The sequence below is a fragment of the Aegilops tauschii genome, chromosome 4, assembly GCF_002575655.3.
Source record: "Aegilops tauschii subsp. strangulata cultivar AL8/78 chromosome 4, Aet v6.0, whole genome shotgun sequence".
Taxonomy (NCBI): domain Eukaryota; kingdom Viridiplantae; phylum Streptophyta; class Magnoliopsida; order Poales; family Poaceae; genus Aegilops; species Aegilops tauschii.
This window is the reverse complement of record NC_053038.3, coordinates 491,547,487-491,562,671: the sequence shown is the minus strand read 5'-3', so window position 1 is coordinate 491,562,671 and position 15,185 is coordinate 491,547,487. Positions and strand designations below refer to the sequence as shown.

The window sequence follows — 15,185 nt, the reverse complement described above, 5'->3', positions numbered from 1 at the left end:
TGGCTTAACTGAGGCCATGGTCTTCGCACCATGATCCATCTTGAACCTCCTGGCATCCGATTGTTTTTGCTTCCTTACCTGAAATTTCGAATGGATAACACTTGGTCAATGTCAATGTTATGCAACAGTGACCGACACAATTAGTTAGAAAAATGAAGATCACCCGGCGCTCGCGGAAGGCTCCTTGACTTTGTCTTTCATCTACAAACAAACAAGCAAAGTGTGATCTTTAGACATGTGGATTTGGTGTATCAAATGCATTTTCAGCATTTACATGAATGAATGAATGTTATAAATGATAATTCATGTGGTTTATTGATGATAGAGGTACAAATCAAGTAGGAGTGACGATTTCACCTTGTATGGCATTGTTCTCCAAATCAAAATGCATCAGCCTTCAGCCTTCAGTGCCTTTTTCACCTTGAAAGACCATAACTTTTAATCAGAGCATCAACAAAGTCGTCCTACAACCAGGGCACATTAAGAAAATTTTGCGGCCAGTGCACATTACCAAATTTCGTATGTGGTGCACAATAGATTAATAAATTTTATTTGATGCATTAGTCCAAAACTATGTCAACACCGACTAACTCCAAAAAACAAATCTAACAATCCAAGTGTCATATTAAGTGTGAAATATTCCTTTTTTTGGACACCTCAAGACGGGTAGGGGGTTCTTGAAGTTCATTAAGAAGAAGAGAATTGCCCGGTTAATAAGGGATAACCGGGCGAAAACCCGACACACACACACACACACACACACAACTACCACACGATTGATAAGGGACAACCGTGCAGAAAAAAACCGACCACACGATTGATTAAGGAACAACCGTGCAAAAAACAGACTAGATGATTGATAAAGGGACAATCATGCAAAACCCCACAACCATGACATACCTTGCCACCCTCCGCGCCTGAATGCCCCCAACATGATGCATAAGCCACAACCCACTAAATAGGGCCATTGCCGCACCGAAGCTCGGGGCCGCCGCCCCGGCATCCAACCAACAAACTCGAGACCGCTGTCTCGACCTCCTCCATCTCGTTGACGAGGCCAAACAAAACGGTATGAGCAAAGCGAACATATGAAGACATGGTCTCCAAAGGCAACGCCAATGAGAAGATATCCAACTTATAGAATGAAAGCATACACTTCGGTATGTGCCTTCTTCTTGAAAAACGTGAGTTTCTAAACTATCCCACAAATCCAACCTGACCTTAAGTCTCAAATCCAATAATAATGCAGTGATGGAGAGGAGTCAAGGTGACAGATCAAACCACCCAAGGGGCCTTCAAGGGGTACCACCATCTGCCATCTTGTGTGTGGAATGAAGACCTCGAGGTGGTGGGCGTCATGGCGGTACAGGGAATCGAGGCCACAAAGGTTGAACCATGTGCGCTTGTGGATAAATGCAGGATCTCGCCGGCATAAGCTCCGTGACGGCGACCACATGTTCGTCGGTCAGTAGAGATAAGGAGAGGTCGAGGAGGAGGTCTTGTCTGGGAGGGGAGTGCCTAGGTCACCTCGTTTCCGCAAGAGCGTAAGTGAGGCTGCGACGATGGGGATAACCGGATGAGCAGCGGACCCGGCACTGGCGGAGTTGCGGCGACGAAGATCGCGCAGATCGTGGGAGAGAGACGAGAGGTCGGTGAGGGGTAGGGGCGGCTTTCTTGGCTTTGCCGCATGGTTTGCGATTGTTCTTGTGGAAAAGTAAGACATTCAACCCAAGAAGGGCTTCGAATGTGTTGCAAGAGAGTTTGGTCGGACAGTGTCCTAACACCGAAAATTCAACGGCTGTGAACATCTCAGGATCATGACAAAAGAGTGCCAATTACTAAATCGCCATTTCCAGTTGCCAAACGCGCCGTGTGTCTTGACCATCCCAATCAGTTCGGTTCCTTCTCAAACACAACACAGTCACCATCATCTTCCCGCAAATCCTCTCAACTAATCTTAACCTTCACCCGCGCAAATCTTAACCCTCTGCGCCCCCTCCCTCACTCACCCCTCTCTCCGAGGCACCCAACAGCCCAACACCACGCCACGCGGCCCCACGCCGAGGGGTTCCGCCGTCGGTCCCGCGCCCACCAACTGCCACCACCCACTCGCGCCGCCGCGCTCCCCACTCCCCCGCCCCTCCCCGCCAACCCGGCCCGCCCTTCCGCCGCCGGCCGGCCGCGCCCCCCCGCGCGCGCCTGATATGCTGGTGACGCCCAAGATGGCTTCCAAGGCCGAGTCGCCCGTCTCCTGCACCCCGCCCAAGCCCTCGCCGGTAGGCGCCGACGAGATGCGCGCCGTGGCCCGCAAGTTCGCCGACCAGCCCGTGCAGAACCCGGAGCCCGGCGTCTGGGCCGTCCTCACCGCCATCTCCAAGAAGGCCCGCCTCCGCTCCGAGGTCCACTCCCTCCCCTTCTTAAACCCTAGACCCAGACCCCAATATTTCGTCTTTTTATTTTTGGGTGGGGTACTCGGCATTCCAGTCACCGTGTCATGTTCCTATCTGCATTGCTCATTAATCTGTTTTATGGATAAAAGAGGCAAGCATTGTACATCTGTACTCTTTACCCGTGAAGAATTTACCTGGCATCTCTGGCCCTGATAAAGTTATCTGCTTAACTGTTGATACCAGTACAGTAATGCCCTAGCAGCTTTGCTTCTGCTAGTAAGCTGTTTGTGTGGCGAACAGCCGGCTTGCTCTAACTGTTAGTGTAAAGCAAGATTTCACACTTTGCTTCCACGGAGTATATAACTATGTAACCTTCAAGGAACTTTCTTGGCAGAAACGCATCAATATGTTGTTGATTAGTCAATGGTTGAGAGTTGAGGCATGGTGCCTTTACTTGTGTTACGCATACCACCATTGTAATAAGGAGGCATGAATTTGCTGATTGGAATCTTTTATTTTTCTCCATACTGAAGGGGATGAACATTCTTTTGAGTGCTGACGAGCACATTCTAGGCCGCACGGTCGAGAACCCTCGCTTCAGGATTTCTGCTGTGTCAGTCAGCGGGAATCATTGCAAGATATATAAGGACACTGTGATAGGGGAGCTGCAGCGTGATGAGCCTGTGCCTGTTTACCTCAAGGACTCGAGGTTTCTTTTCCTTCTGGATCTTGCTCTATCTAACAATAATAATTTCCTTTTCTTATATTAACTTGCTGTAGCTGTGCAGCACGAATGGCACATACGTCAACTGGAATAAGTTTATGAAACGTTCACCTCCGACCAAGCTTAATCACGGGGACATCATATCATTTACCACACCTCCTCATCACGGTAAAATGCTCTGCTTATTCTGCCTTTACTAGTCCGATCCTTGTTTTTTTTTGGGTATGGTATCCATTGGCCTGTACCTGGTCTGTGCTACCTGGCTTGCTGTTCTCTATAAGCATTTAGTGTTTCCTCACATTTTGTGCCCGTTCCCTCCTTATTTACTTCTGTGCACTTTATTATGTTGCCACTGTCATGCTTCTTGCATGCATGAACGCTAACTCTAATTTTATAGAAGTGATTTACCTGTTGATGCCCATTTAACTTGTATATTGATTTTACAGATGCCTCCTATGCATTTGTCTATCGGGAAGTTAATGCAGTCAGCTGCGTAGGGAATGGTACTACCATACTTAAAAGAAAATCAGGTAAGAGTGTGAATATGTTGTCTTACGATTTGCTCATCACATTTCGCAACTACACCGCATGTTCTGAGATACGTCTGTCCATTTATATTTGATCCTAAAGGGGAGATGGGCTCTGAAAGCAAGAGGCTAAAGGGTCTGGGCATTGGTTCATCTGATGGTCCTGTTTCACTAGATGATGTTCGAAGACTAGAAAAATCTAATGCAGTAAGTTGGCTCCTTCAAGATGGCAATAGTTAATCACCCTTGTATCTCCATGATCTTATTTAGCTAAAATCCATGCAGGAGCTCAGGGAACAACTCGAGGCACATGTTGTGACAATTGAGACATTGAGAACTGCAAGCAAAACAGCCGAAGAGCAGCATGAAAAGGTATCCACAAACACAAATAATTATTTGCTTATGGTTTTGCAAGATATATGAGTATCCCGCATATCACAGGGTTATTTCTATTTTTTCTTCAGTCAACGTAATAAGCCAATAATGCTCTTGCATATTCTAATGCAAGAAAGATTGTTGGTGTTGCCAAGTTTTTTTATATATTTATTGCCTTGTTGATGTAATACACTAGTATGTATTCTGATTTCAAATGCAAACATTTTGTTCCCTTTTTGATTAAAATTGTCCATCTGTTTTCAGCAATTATATAATTATGAAATTATACTGATGACTGCCCTTCCCTGTAACCAAATTTTTGGTGCAAATCTGATGATGCAGGAACTGAAGGAGTTCAAAGAAAGTACATCAAGTTCTTATCTCGAGCAAACTAAATCTCTTCAGCTAGCACTAGAGGGGAAACAGAAACAACTAGATACTCTTAGTACATTAAATACAGAGTTACAGAATTCCATAAAAGATCTGGATGAGAGGCTTAGTGCATCAAAGCAATCACGTGCTGATGCTGATGAGATAATTCAGAGGTAAGCTTCATAGCTGTTGGATTGATTTTTTGCATTACCACTCTGACAATACAGAGGATTTTGCTCGTAACTTTCTATATCATAAGGGTGCATGGATTTCATAATCTGTGAAAAATTCCTGGGTTGGAATCATGATTTTGATAGGAATTCTAGAGGAATTGCTATATTCCCTACAAATAAGCTGTGAAATGCGTTCTGAACAGGCCAAGTCTAAGTTTTCATACTGCACTTTTTTTCCTCCAGGGATGAAAGGTTAACCTTATGAAAATAAATTAAATAGTTTTTGCCATGTATGAACTCCGGTACTAGCACCACTTATATAAAGTTGAAATGTTTTCAGCCAGAAGGCAAATATATGCGAGCTTGAGGAACAGCTAAGTGAGGAGAGAAACTTAAGAATAGAGGAGCGTGATAAGGCTGCAGAAGACCTTAAATCTGCACTGCATAAAGTACAAGCAGAGGCTCAAGACGAAATGAAGAGACAGACAGAGGCTTACCTTAAACAACAAAAGGAACAGAAAGAGTTTATCATCAAGCTTCAGGTTTAATCCTCTTCCAATTCTAGTCAAAGGTCGGGTAACTAATTCATGTTCGTGATATCATATACTAAAAATAGAGTTTCATTATTTTTCAGGAATCAGAAAAAGACACCCGTTTGCTCGTGGAAACATTAAGGTCCAAGCTGGTATGCACAATTATTTTGGTTGCAGTTATTCATCTTAAGTAATGTCATTCCATTCATGTACTTCAACTGCTGCATTCTCATGCAGGAAGACTCTCGTGAAAGCCTTGTAACATCTGAGAAAAAAGTGCGAGAACTGGAAACTCAACTCCAGGATGAGCAGCTTGTGTCTGCTAAAAGTCAAAAGGTATCATGAGGTTCTGCACATGTTAAACTTTGTACAACTTACATCCGTGAAAAGTATTTTTATCTTTTGTACTTCAATGTCGTATAACATTTTCCGTTTTTGCTATTGCAATTGCAGAAATCTGATAATCTGGAAACTGAACTGCGGAAGCTCAAGAAAGAACTTGAAAATGAGAAGGTAGAAAAATGTTCCAGTCACATAATTGGACTCTTTCTGTTTCTCTGATGTTTCATCACATCGGCAAATTATATTGGTCTTCCTTTGCTTTCTTCATAAGATCAGGGTTCCTTTTCTGTTGTGCTATTGACTCTGCTTGTTCATGGGTTTGAAGTTGTATCATATATTTCAAACAGCAGAAGTTTATTCTATTCCATGTACCATCCATCCTTTGAGGGGCTACACTCCTTTACTTACAATCTGATAATACATGTGCTTCGTTAGCAGGCTGCTCGGGAAGAAGCATGGGCAAAGGTCTCATCTCTTGAACTTGAAGTAGCTGCTACAATGAGAGATCTATCAATTGAAAAACGTAGGTATCAAGGGGCCAGAGAAAGAGTTATTTTACGGTAAGCATCTAATTTGGGCATCATATATAAGCAACGTGAGTCCAATTTTGTGGAACTAACTTTTTATACAATGCCTTCCTTTCCTCTGTTGCTTATTGCAGAGAGACCCAACTGCGTGCTTTCTATTCAACCACGGAAGAGATCTCTTCTCTATTTGCAAAACAGCAGGAACAGCTTAAGGCTATGCAGAGAACTCTAGAGGACGAAGAGAACTATGAGAGCACCTTGCTGGATCTTGATCTCAATGAAGTACCAGTAGCAAATGTGAACACTGATGATGCCCGTGTAAAGCGAGCAGACTACGCAAAAGATACGTTGGAGGCTTCGGGTGCTTCAGCAGAGAATACCCAAGCAAGTGAACATAGTTCCACCGATGAAGATGCCGATATGACCGAGCAGCAGGATGGTGGTACCAGAATTGAAGGGGGCACTCAAGACTTAGAGTGCACTAGTCCAGATAGGACAGTAGAGAAAATCGGATCTGATTCTCATGGTGATCACACTGCTACAGCTCCTGAGCAAGAGACCGAGCAAGTTCTGGAGACAGAAAGCCAAATCGGCAATGTTGGCTGCAATGATCATAATTCCATTAACAGCGTTATGGGGGGAGAGACTTTGCAGCTAGAGGATGAAATGCAGGCACAACAAGAAACCGAGGAATCTAACTTGATTCCAAAAGATGGAGGGCAGCCACTAGTTAATGAGGAACAACAATCCCTAACCCTCAAAGATGGCATTGGTCAGTGTTCTGAAGGGAAACGTGAGGGTGACTGCTCTGCGAGCAAACCTGACGACACGCAGGATGGAACTATTCGCACAGCTGATCTGTTGGCCTCAGAAGTTGCCGGTAGCTGGGCAGTGGAAACAGGACCATCTGTCAATGGGGAGAATGAGTCTCCGTGCTGCTCGGAAGACGTGGGTGGTGACCCCTCTGAAGGACACGATGATGACGCAGGAGAAAGAACAGCAGCTGATGCTCTGACCAGTTTGGTTAACTCTGATGGCCACTCAGCTGGTAGCCAGACTAATGCCGATGGTCGTCGAGCTATTAATCATATGATTGGACTTCTTGATCCTGAAAAGAAGCTCCCAGGAAACTTTGTTGAAGATAGCGAGTCTGATGCTGAGACTCGGGACGGTAGTGAGGCCGGGGATGCAGATATTGACAGTGAAGCCATGGTTGAGGACTCTGTGGGTTAGGCCTAAAAACAACTGATTTTCCTCGTATATATGTTGATTTTTAAGTTTCTGCACCCTTCGAGTCGGGGTATAAACTTTTATCGTTGTGTCTCCTTGTGCTTCTAACTTCTTTGTATCACTTGTCCAATCTGAAATATCTAGTTCTTGGCATTGCCATCGCTTTCGTTCTACGTCTTCCTAAAATGGAACATTATGGCAATTGTTATTACTCCAGTTAAGTAGTTATATGTACCCCCTACATTTTTATTTACTTTGCATATTAACTTTTGTCTAAAGTCAAACTTTATAAACTTTATCAAGTTTGTAGAAAAATATTTTAACATATACACCACCAAATCAATACCATTAGATTCATCATTGAATATATTTTCACATCATATACGTTGGTTATTGTAAATGTTCATATTGTTTTCTACAAACTTGATCAAACTTTATAAAGTTTGATTTCAGTTAAGCTAATATGTGGAGTAAATATAAACGGAGGTAGTACCTACAAAACCCATGGGTATTTATCTCAAGATAGTATAACGGTAGGAATTGGATAACAACAAATATAAGTGAAATAGCGTGTGATTTCAAATTACAGTCTTGCTAAATCTCAGTCGACTGAGACTTGGTTATGTCTCAGTCTCAGTCGATGTTGTATTCATGAGATCTTACATTAGGATCTGTGCAAACATTTCTTTTTAGATATTTCTTTTTCTTTACTTACATGTTATGTCAGACTTGGTTAAGGCGAGGGAGACTGCTGGCTCCCTGAACAAGCTGAATGTGTGATTGATAGCCTTTTCAGTTTGTGAGATTACGCAAGACATATTTAGAACCATCTTTGATTCACTCATTCACCCCAAAAGGAGTAGGGGATTTCCAAAGATCTCTAGCTCTTAAATCACTTGACTAAAAATAAAATGGAATATACTCCCTCCGTTCCTAAATACTTGTCTTTCTAGCCATTTCAAATGAATATTACATACGGATGTATGTAGACATATTTTAGAGTGTAGATTCACTCATTTTACTCCGTATGTAGTCACTTGTTGAAATGCCTAGAAAGACAAGTATTTAGGAACGGAGGGAGTATGATTTTGATTCATGCACGGATGCGTCACCTCTTCCAAAAGTACTAGAGGCCTAGGCGATATTCGATTTAGTTACAAGAAGACGGACCTTGTCTAGCCACACCCTTCAAAATAATACATTCTTATTTTGTACTACCGCTGTTTCTAAATGTAAGATGTTTTGGCAGTTTAAATTAAACTGCCAAAACGTCTTATATTTAGGAACAAAGATGTCAGGTGTATCCCCAAGCGACGAAGCTGCAGAAAGTACCCAACAAATAGAAACTACTCCCTCTGTTCCTAAATATTTATTTTTTTAAATATTTTCAAATGGACTACCACATACGAGTGTATATATACATATTTTAGAGTGTAGATTCACTCATTTTGCTCCGTATGTAGCCACTTGTCGAAATCTCTAGAAAGACAAATATTTAGGAACGGTGGGAGTAATATTTCCTCTATTCCTAAATAAGTCTTTATAGAGATTTCACTATGGATTACATACAGAGCCAAGTGAGTGAATCTACACTCTGAAATGCATCTACAAACAGTATGTGGTCCACAGTGAAATCTCTAAAAAACTTATATTTAGGAACGGAGGGGTACTACAAAAGAATATATTATTAATTAAATCAACTACTGCTCCACCAGTTTTGGTGACTGAAAGGTAACATATCCACAGAATCAATGAACATAATAAGAAGGAAAAAAGAAAGTACAGGCAGGGGCTCACCGCCTGGAAAAACTTACAACGATTATTAACGACGACATTAAAACAAAAGAGTCAATAAAACCATATGAATTCACAGTTCAACTCTAAACCAAAGTTTTCCTTTGGCGTCTGCAATCTGCAATGTTTCTTCTCTAGTCCAATCAAATGCCTCTGCGATCATCGCCATCACTCTCTTGATTCATGCTTGTTGGCTGTGCCGTTCTGCTGCTGCTGTTGTTGATGCTGCAGCTGGTAGAATGGTATGGGTGTAGCCTGCAGTTGCTGGTGCTGAAACATGAGGTTGTGCTGCTGGGCCATGGCGTTGGAGGAGCAGGAGTCGCCGATGCCGAGCTCCACCGCCGCGATCTTGAGGCGCTGGACCTCGCCTGTCAGCGCGTCGTTCAGAGCTGCTCAAGAACATAAGAAGAAGTGAATGTTAGAACCATGAGTTTAAAGAAACACTTGCAAAATTATGAATGAGGACTCTGGAGATACGTGTACTCGGACTAAGCCAGCACATGCCACCCGAGCGGTTAAAGAAACACTTGCAAAATTATGAACGAAGACACTGCAGTCCAAATCAATCTATTTCTAATCAGCTACGTGCGTTCATGCTGGCAACTCCACAGCATCCTCAGAGAAAGCAACCTATTTTATCTGCAGACTCAATTTAAAAACATGAGCAAATCTTGGTTCTTGATCATTGTCAAGTGCAAGTGCTAAGCACATCCGTGCTGCTGCTGCTGGCGTAATGGATTAGTACCGACATCGAGTACATGCCAACGACTACCGGTATGGAGCGAGCTCAGCTACCTGCGTACCTACCGAGGGAATTCAGAGCCGCGGTCGTGAGCGGAGCACACGTACGACTAGGACTGGACACACAGATAAACATGTCAACGTCAGGAGCCGGGATACGATAAGGACCATCTATGTAGACTCTAGTCTAGTGCCAAGCACATCGGTGGATGGATGGATGGATCGGTCGGACGTTGACGAGCAGATCGAGCACGCACGAAGGGTGAACGCAACGTACCATCGCGGAGCTGCGCTTGCTGCTCCATGGCCTGCAGCCGGAACCTGAGCTCGTTGTTCTGCGTCGCCACCGCCGACGAGTCGCGCTGCGCCATCGAATTCGAACCATCAGTTAACTGAATTTCAATCAATGAGATTAAAAATGGATGGATGTTGCACGAGGTCGAGAGGAGGAGGAAGGAAGGTGGTACCTGAAGGAGGTTGATCTGCGCGGCGAGCGTGGTGGCCTCCGTCTGCAGGATCTGCACCTTCTGCTCCAGCTCCACGATGTACCGCATCTTGCGCTCCTTGGACCGCGCCGCCGACTGCCGGTTCGCCAGCACCCTGCGCACAATCCAAACTCGATCTCAGTTCCATAATCCATAGCACATTTTAGGCAAGCAGCAATCGCCGATCATCAATGGCGAAGCTTTAGCAAGGATTCGCGATCTTGATCGGTTGATTGATTGAGGCGATGATCGAATGGATTACGACGTACCTCTTGACGCGCTTGGGGTCGGCGAGGGCCATCTCGGCCAGCTTCTCGTCGGCCATGATCTTCTTCATCTCGGCGGGGGAGAACTCGCCGCTGCCGAACTCCAGGCTGAACATGCCGCCCGCGCCGTTGGCGGCGCCGCCGGGGGACGCGAAGTTGAGCCGCCCCATGAGGCTGTCCACGGACAGGCTCCGGGCGTGCCGCCCGGCCATCGCCGGCTCCCCGGCGGCGCTCCTCTTGACGCCCGCGCCAGCGCCCCACGCGGCGCACTCCTCGGAGTCGCCGTTCTCGCTGCTGTCGGCCTTGGCGCTGCTGTCGGGCGACGAGGAGTTGAGCACGTCCATCCCCTCCAGGTTCAGGTACGAGCTGAACAGGTCGTCGCCGCCGCTGCCGTCGCCCCAGCCGCCGGCCTCCGCCTTGGGCTGCGGCAGCTGCTGCGTCGGCGGCGGGAAGTAGCCCGCGAACGGCACGTCGCTGCGGGTCCGGCGGTGCGCCGGCACGACCTGCGCCTGCTTGCGCCCCGGCGCCCCCGAGGAGTCGTCCATGCACACGTCGCCGCCCGCACCGCGCTGCTGCCCGGCGAAGGACGCGGGCGGCGTCGGCGGCAGCCCCGGCGCCCTCGGCTTGGCTGCCGCCGCCGCCGCCACCACGGAGTGCTCGACCACGCCGAACGACGCCGCCGCCACCCCCTGCTGCTGGACCTGCTGCAGCTGGTGCACCTGGTGGGCCTCGCCAATGCGCTCCATGCTTACCTCTACCTGCTCGTTCGCGCTGGGGACGTCCGCCGTGCTAGCAGTGCAAGCAGCGCCGCCGGCGGAAATGGGTCGTGCTAGTCGAGACGGTGGTGATGGATCGAATCGCGAGGGAGGGAGCGGAGCGGTGGGAGACGACGCGCTTTTAAGGAGGCCTTTAATCGCCGTCCGTTGGGACGGTGCCGGTGGCTACTCGTGCGTGCGCGGTGCGCGTGTTCGATCGATCGTCCGTCCGGCCCGTTTGCTTGTCTTTCTTTCTTTGGTGAGTTCGCCTGGGCCTCGCAAGGCGCCACTTTTGCGCCGCGGCTCACAGCCTGGCGACGCACCGTTTTTTTGGCAAGCTCCATCGGCATTCAGTGTACTGCTGCCCTGGCCGTGGCTAGTACGCATCGACTGGCAGTGGCGCCTTGCGGCAGCGGAAACTTCGTACCTACGGATCATAGGATGGACGGCTGTGGGGCGGCCTCGTGATCCAGCACCTATGTAATCCGATGTAATCCGGCTTGCCTGCTCCCTCTCCATGCTCCCATCCGTGCTCCCACTTCATCCTACGACTGTTCTTTTCCCTTTTTCTTTTCTAATCTAATTATCTCCCCCCTGATTTTCAGGGGGTGGGGCCGGGCCTTATTTTCTTCCAATCAAATCAAGCCACGTATGTGGGAGCACGGATGGGAGCATGGAAGGGAGCAGGCAAGTCTCGTCCGTTACCTGCGGGGCTCACCTTATGGCGCATGCGCCACGTGTCACCTCTCCTAGGGATGCAAGCGGGCGGCCTCCGCGTGTCCGTGCCAGCTGGGGCCTCGTCGGTGGCCCGCGGAAGAAATAAGCGGTAGGAAACACGTTTTTTCTTTCTTTTTTGATAAAAAGATATATACTTTGCGTGCATCTCGAAAAAAGAAAAAAAAAAACTTTGCGTTACAAGGGTTTTTCTTTTTTGATAAAAAGATATATACTTTGCATGCATCTCGAAAAAAGAAAAAAGAACTTTGCGTCACAACGGGGTATAAATATTTTAATACGCTAGCTCATGATTATCTGTCAATATTAATGTAGTAGTATAAAAAGATTTTATTTTGTAATAAAAACTTATTTGCTAATCATTTATTGGCTTACCAAAAAACATATTTTTATTTGGTAAGTCGATAAAAGGCAGGCCAGCTGGAACCTCATCAATGACCCGTGGAAGAGATAAGCGATGGGATTTTTTGGAAATAAAAGACCTTCCATTATTATTTATTTACAAGAAGTAAATAACATACACACCAGGGGGCAAATTACAACAACGCACCAGATAACGTGTGCCAGTCAGCCACGCAGGGAGAGGCCGCAATCATATGGGCCCCATAGCTGAACGTCGGTGATGAAGATGATGGGCGCCCGCCGAAAAGAGGACAAGGACAACTTCGTCTGATAGCCTCTGGACAAGGAAGGGCGCGAGCTCGTCGACGACGAGGATCACGCAAAGCATCATAAGTAGGAGAGAAATAAGCCCCTTGTACGGGTGCTGGCATACCTCTGGAATATGAACCAACAACGAAGACTTGCTTGGCGAAGATCTGGATCCAAAGACCACGATGTATGCCTCTGGTGAAGGAGGTTGAGAGGGATGGCCGCCTCTGGTCACACACAGGATTTCGGATGAGATTCCACTCAAGCCAGAGCAGAAGATGGGGAATGATACATTCCCCGACTCGAGCGAAGAGAATCGACACCAATCCATGGAAGATAGAGCATGCAACGGTTCCACGACTGCCTGCTTCAGTTTCCTTGAAACCAAAACTGAAGCGCCAGATCTGCGTATAAATAAGATCTCTTGTATCTTCGGAAATGGGATGGGGAGAGCCTGGCAGGAGACTAAGGGATATGGAAGGGGCCTCGAACCAGTGGGATCCCAGATGCAGACCTTAGCTGAGGGCCTGGGACCACCGCGGTGCCAATACCCTGTATTAATCGGCAATACCCTGTATTACAAAATATTCACCAAAACCCTACCGGTGACCCTGAAACGCTTCCGGAACCACTCGGAACTATTTCGGATATTAATGAAACAATTTCAAAAATATATTCTCATCACTCCCATCCCACTAACACTCAGTAGATCGTGATTACCTTAAGCTTGTGACCCCTATATTCAATGACCGATAGCGGAACCGTGGACATCCATATCGGTCCCTATATTTGAGTGAACATTTGGTTATCATGTGATGTTCCCTTCGCTTCGCGATACTTTACAAAACCTGGTGTGCATCGGTATCCTCGTGAGTCATCACCATGCTCACTACACCATTGCTCCTGTTACCGGTTTTGTTCTTCTTTCTCGTTGACGTGTTCCGGCATCCCTGTGACGTAGTCACCTGTGTCTGGCCAGACGATGATGATGTCGTCACACCGGGAGGGCCCTAAGAATATCTCTCCATCGCCAGAGGAGCAAATCCCACTCTCGAGGTATCCGGTCACTTGTGAAACTTTCCAGTGAGCCTGAAAGTTGTCGTTATGACCACCTTGTTACAGATGACGTTTGAGCAACCCCAAAGCCCACCGTCTGGCAGGAAGTAATCGAGACGCTCTCATGGTCCGAGGAACTAAAACACATGCTAACACTCTATGTATAAAAGATGATTTCAGACGAGATAATCACAAAGTATAACAGACAAGTATTGGGTTGATTCGATATGATCGTTCTTCTAACGTCATACCCTCAATGTTGTTTTAGGACTATCATTACACTTAACGATATCCTAAGATCCGGAAAACGTGATCACCAACAACACTTGAGCCAGTCTTAGAGGCAAAACAGGGAACCTATTATTAACTGTTTATCATTTCACACGTGCATATGAGTTTTCCACTGAATTGCATATTCCAGGATCATAGCAGTTATAGCATGAAACATAAAATCTTAATTATGAATAATGGAAATATAATAATACAATACTATTGCCTATAGGGCATATTTCCTACAAGATGGTGGTGGCTATGGAGATGAGATGGGAGATGGTGGCGGCTAGGGTTGATGAATGGCTTCTATTGCGCATATGAGGGTCTGGACGGTGCTCTTTTGCGAATTAGACGAAGTCCACTTTGTAATAGTTGTTGGGTTAGACCTCCTAGAGCCGCAGGTGCCTGGTATGAGCACTTGCGCTCTTTTGCGCCTGGTGTGCCTCCCATTTGATCTCTCTTATCTCCAGTTTACTCCTTTCCATGTATATGCTTGATTCGTCCTTATTTAGCCCAATTTCCTGTGAATACAAAAGAGGGGATTTTGGAATCCTTTGCATGCATTAGTCATTAGTAGCAATATCGGAGCGGATCTCTCGGTTTTTATGAAATAAACCGGTTTAAACTAAGGTGTGATGAGTGTAAACTAACACTCATCAACTCCCGTAAGCTTAAATCTGATCGTCCTCGAGCAACATAGGTAGAAATCCAAACCGTAAGGAACTCAGTTGTTTAAACCGAAGAAACGTGAAGGTTTTGGTTCACTTACTATCAGTATGACTAGATAGCCCTCCACTTCTTCACGTGAAAACCTAGTATAGTTGTAGCAGTGGCATGGTTATTATGCAAGTGTTAGTGAAGCAAAGACAATCAACACAAACTTCTTGCTCAACTAGACAAAATAACAAAGTAGCTTTCATTCTATTTAGCCTAGTTAACACTTGCTTGCCAGGAACACACTATTTAGCCTAGTTAGACAAAACATGAATTAGGGAGCGGAAGGTACGTAAAGACAACACGATACTAGAGTAACTCACTAACACCCACAAGTGACTCGTCATCAAGGCTCTCAAGCACTTTACTTCAGTCTTTGCATGTTGGAATTTTTTTTGTCTGGTGGCTTAAGTTTGAGTAATATGGAACAATATGTTGTCTCTTTTGAGCTCTTGTGAGGTTATTACCATATACACACACATTCAAGAGAAAGCTGGATAATATTTGATGTAGTGCTGCCAC

The 15,185-nt window shown here is 46.0% G+C and overlaps 2 protein-coding genes across 3 annotated transcripts; one reads left to right on the top strand and one right to left on the bottom strand.

Moving 5' to 3' along the window:
* Window positions 1–1,995: 1,995 nt before the first annotated feature.
* LOC109762894 (uncharacterized) lies at window positions 1,996–7,366 on the top strand. Of its 2 annotated transcripts, none has more exons than XM_020321783.4 (13): window positions 1,996–2,399; window positions 2,924–3,099; window positions 3,179–3,282; window positions 3,561–3,644; window positions 3,745–3,848; window positions 3,927–4,013; window positions 4,359–4,561; window positions 4,902–5,103; window positions 5,196–5,246; window positions 5,332–5,430; window positions 5,548–5,607; window positions 5,875–5,996; window positions 6,098–7,366. In XM_020321783.4, exons 1-13 carry the CDS (start codon window positions 2,205–2,207, stop codon window positions 7,194–7,196), a joined length of 2,586 nt encoding a protein of 861 aa, XP_020177372.1. In that variant the 5' UTR covers window positions 1,996–2,204; the 3' UTR covers window positions 7,197–7,366. The 2 variants fall into 2 exon arrangements, with proteins under 2 accessions (XP_020177372.1, XP_020177371.1); XM_020321782.4 differs by having other exon boundaries at window positions 5,872–5,996.
* Window positions 7,367–8,860: 1,494 nt separating this feature from the next.
* LOC109762896 (bZIP transcription factor 29) lies at window positions 8,861–11,735 on the bottom strand. Its single transcript, XM_020321786.4, has 4 exons — window positions 10,483–11,735; window positions 10,196–10,328; window positions 10,006–10,090; window positions 8,861–9,376 (listed from the first exon to the last, which is right to left on the bottom strand). The coding sequence occupies exons 1-4, from the start codon at window positions 11,223–11,225 to the stop codon at window positions 9,156–9,158; spliced, it is 1,182 nt and encodes a 393-aa protein (XP_020177375.1). The 5' UTR covers window positions 11,226–11,735; the 3' UTR covers window positions 8,861–9,155.
* Between the last annotated feature and the right edge of the window lie 3,450 nt (window positions 11,736–15,185).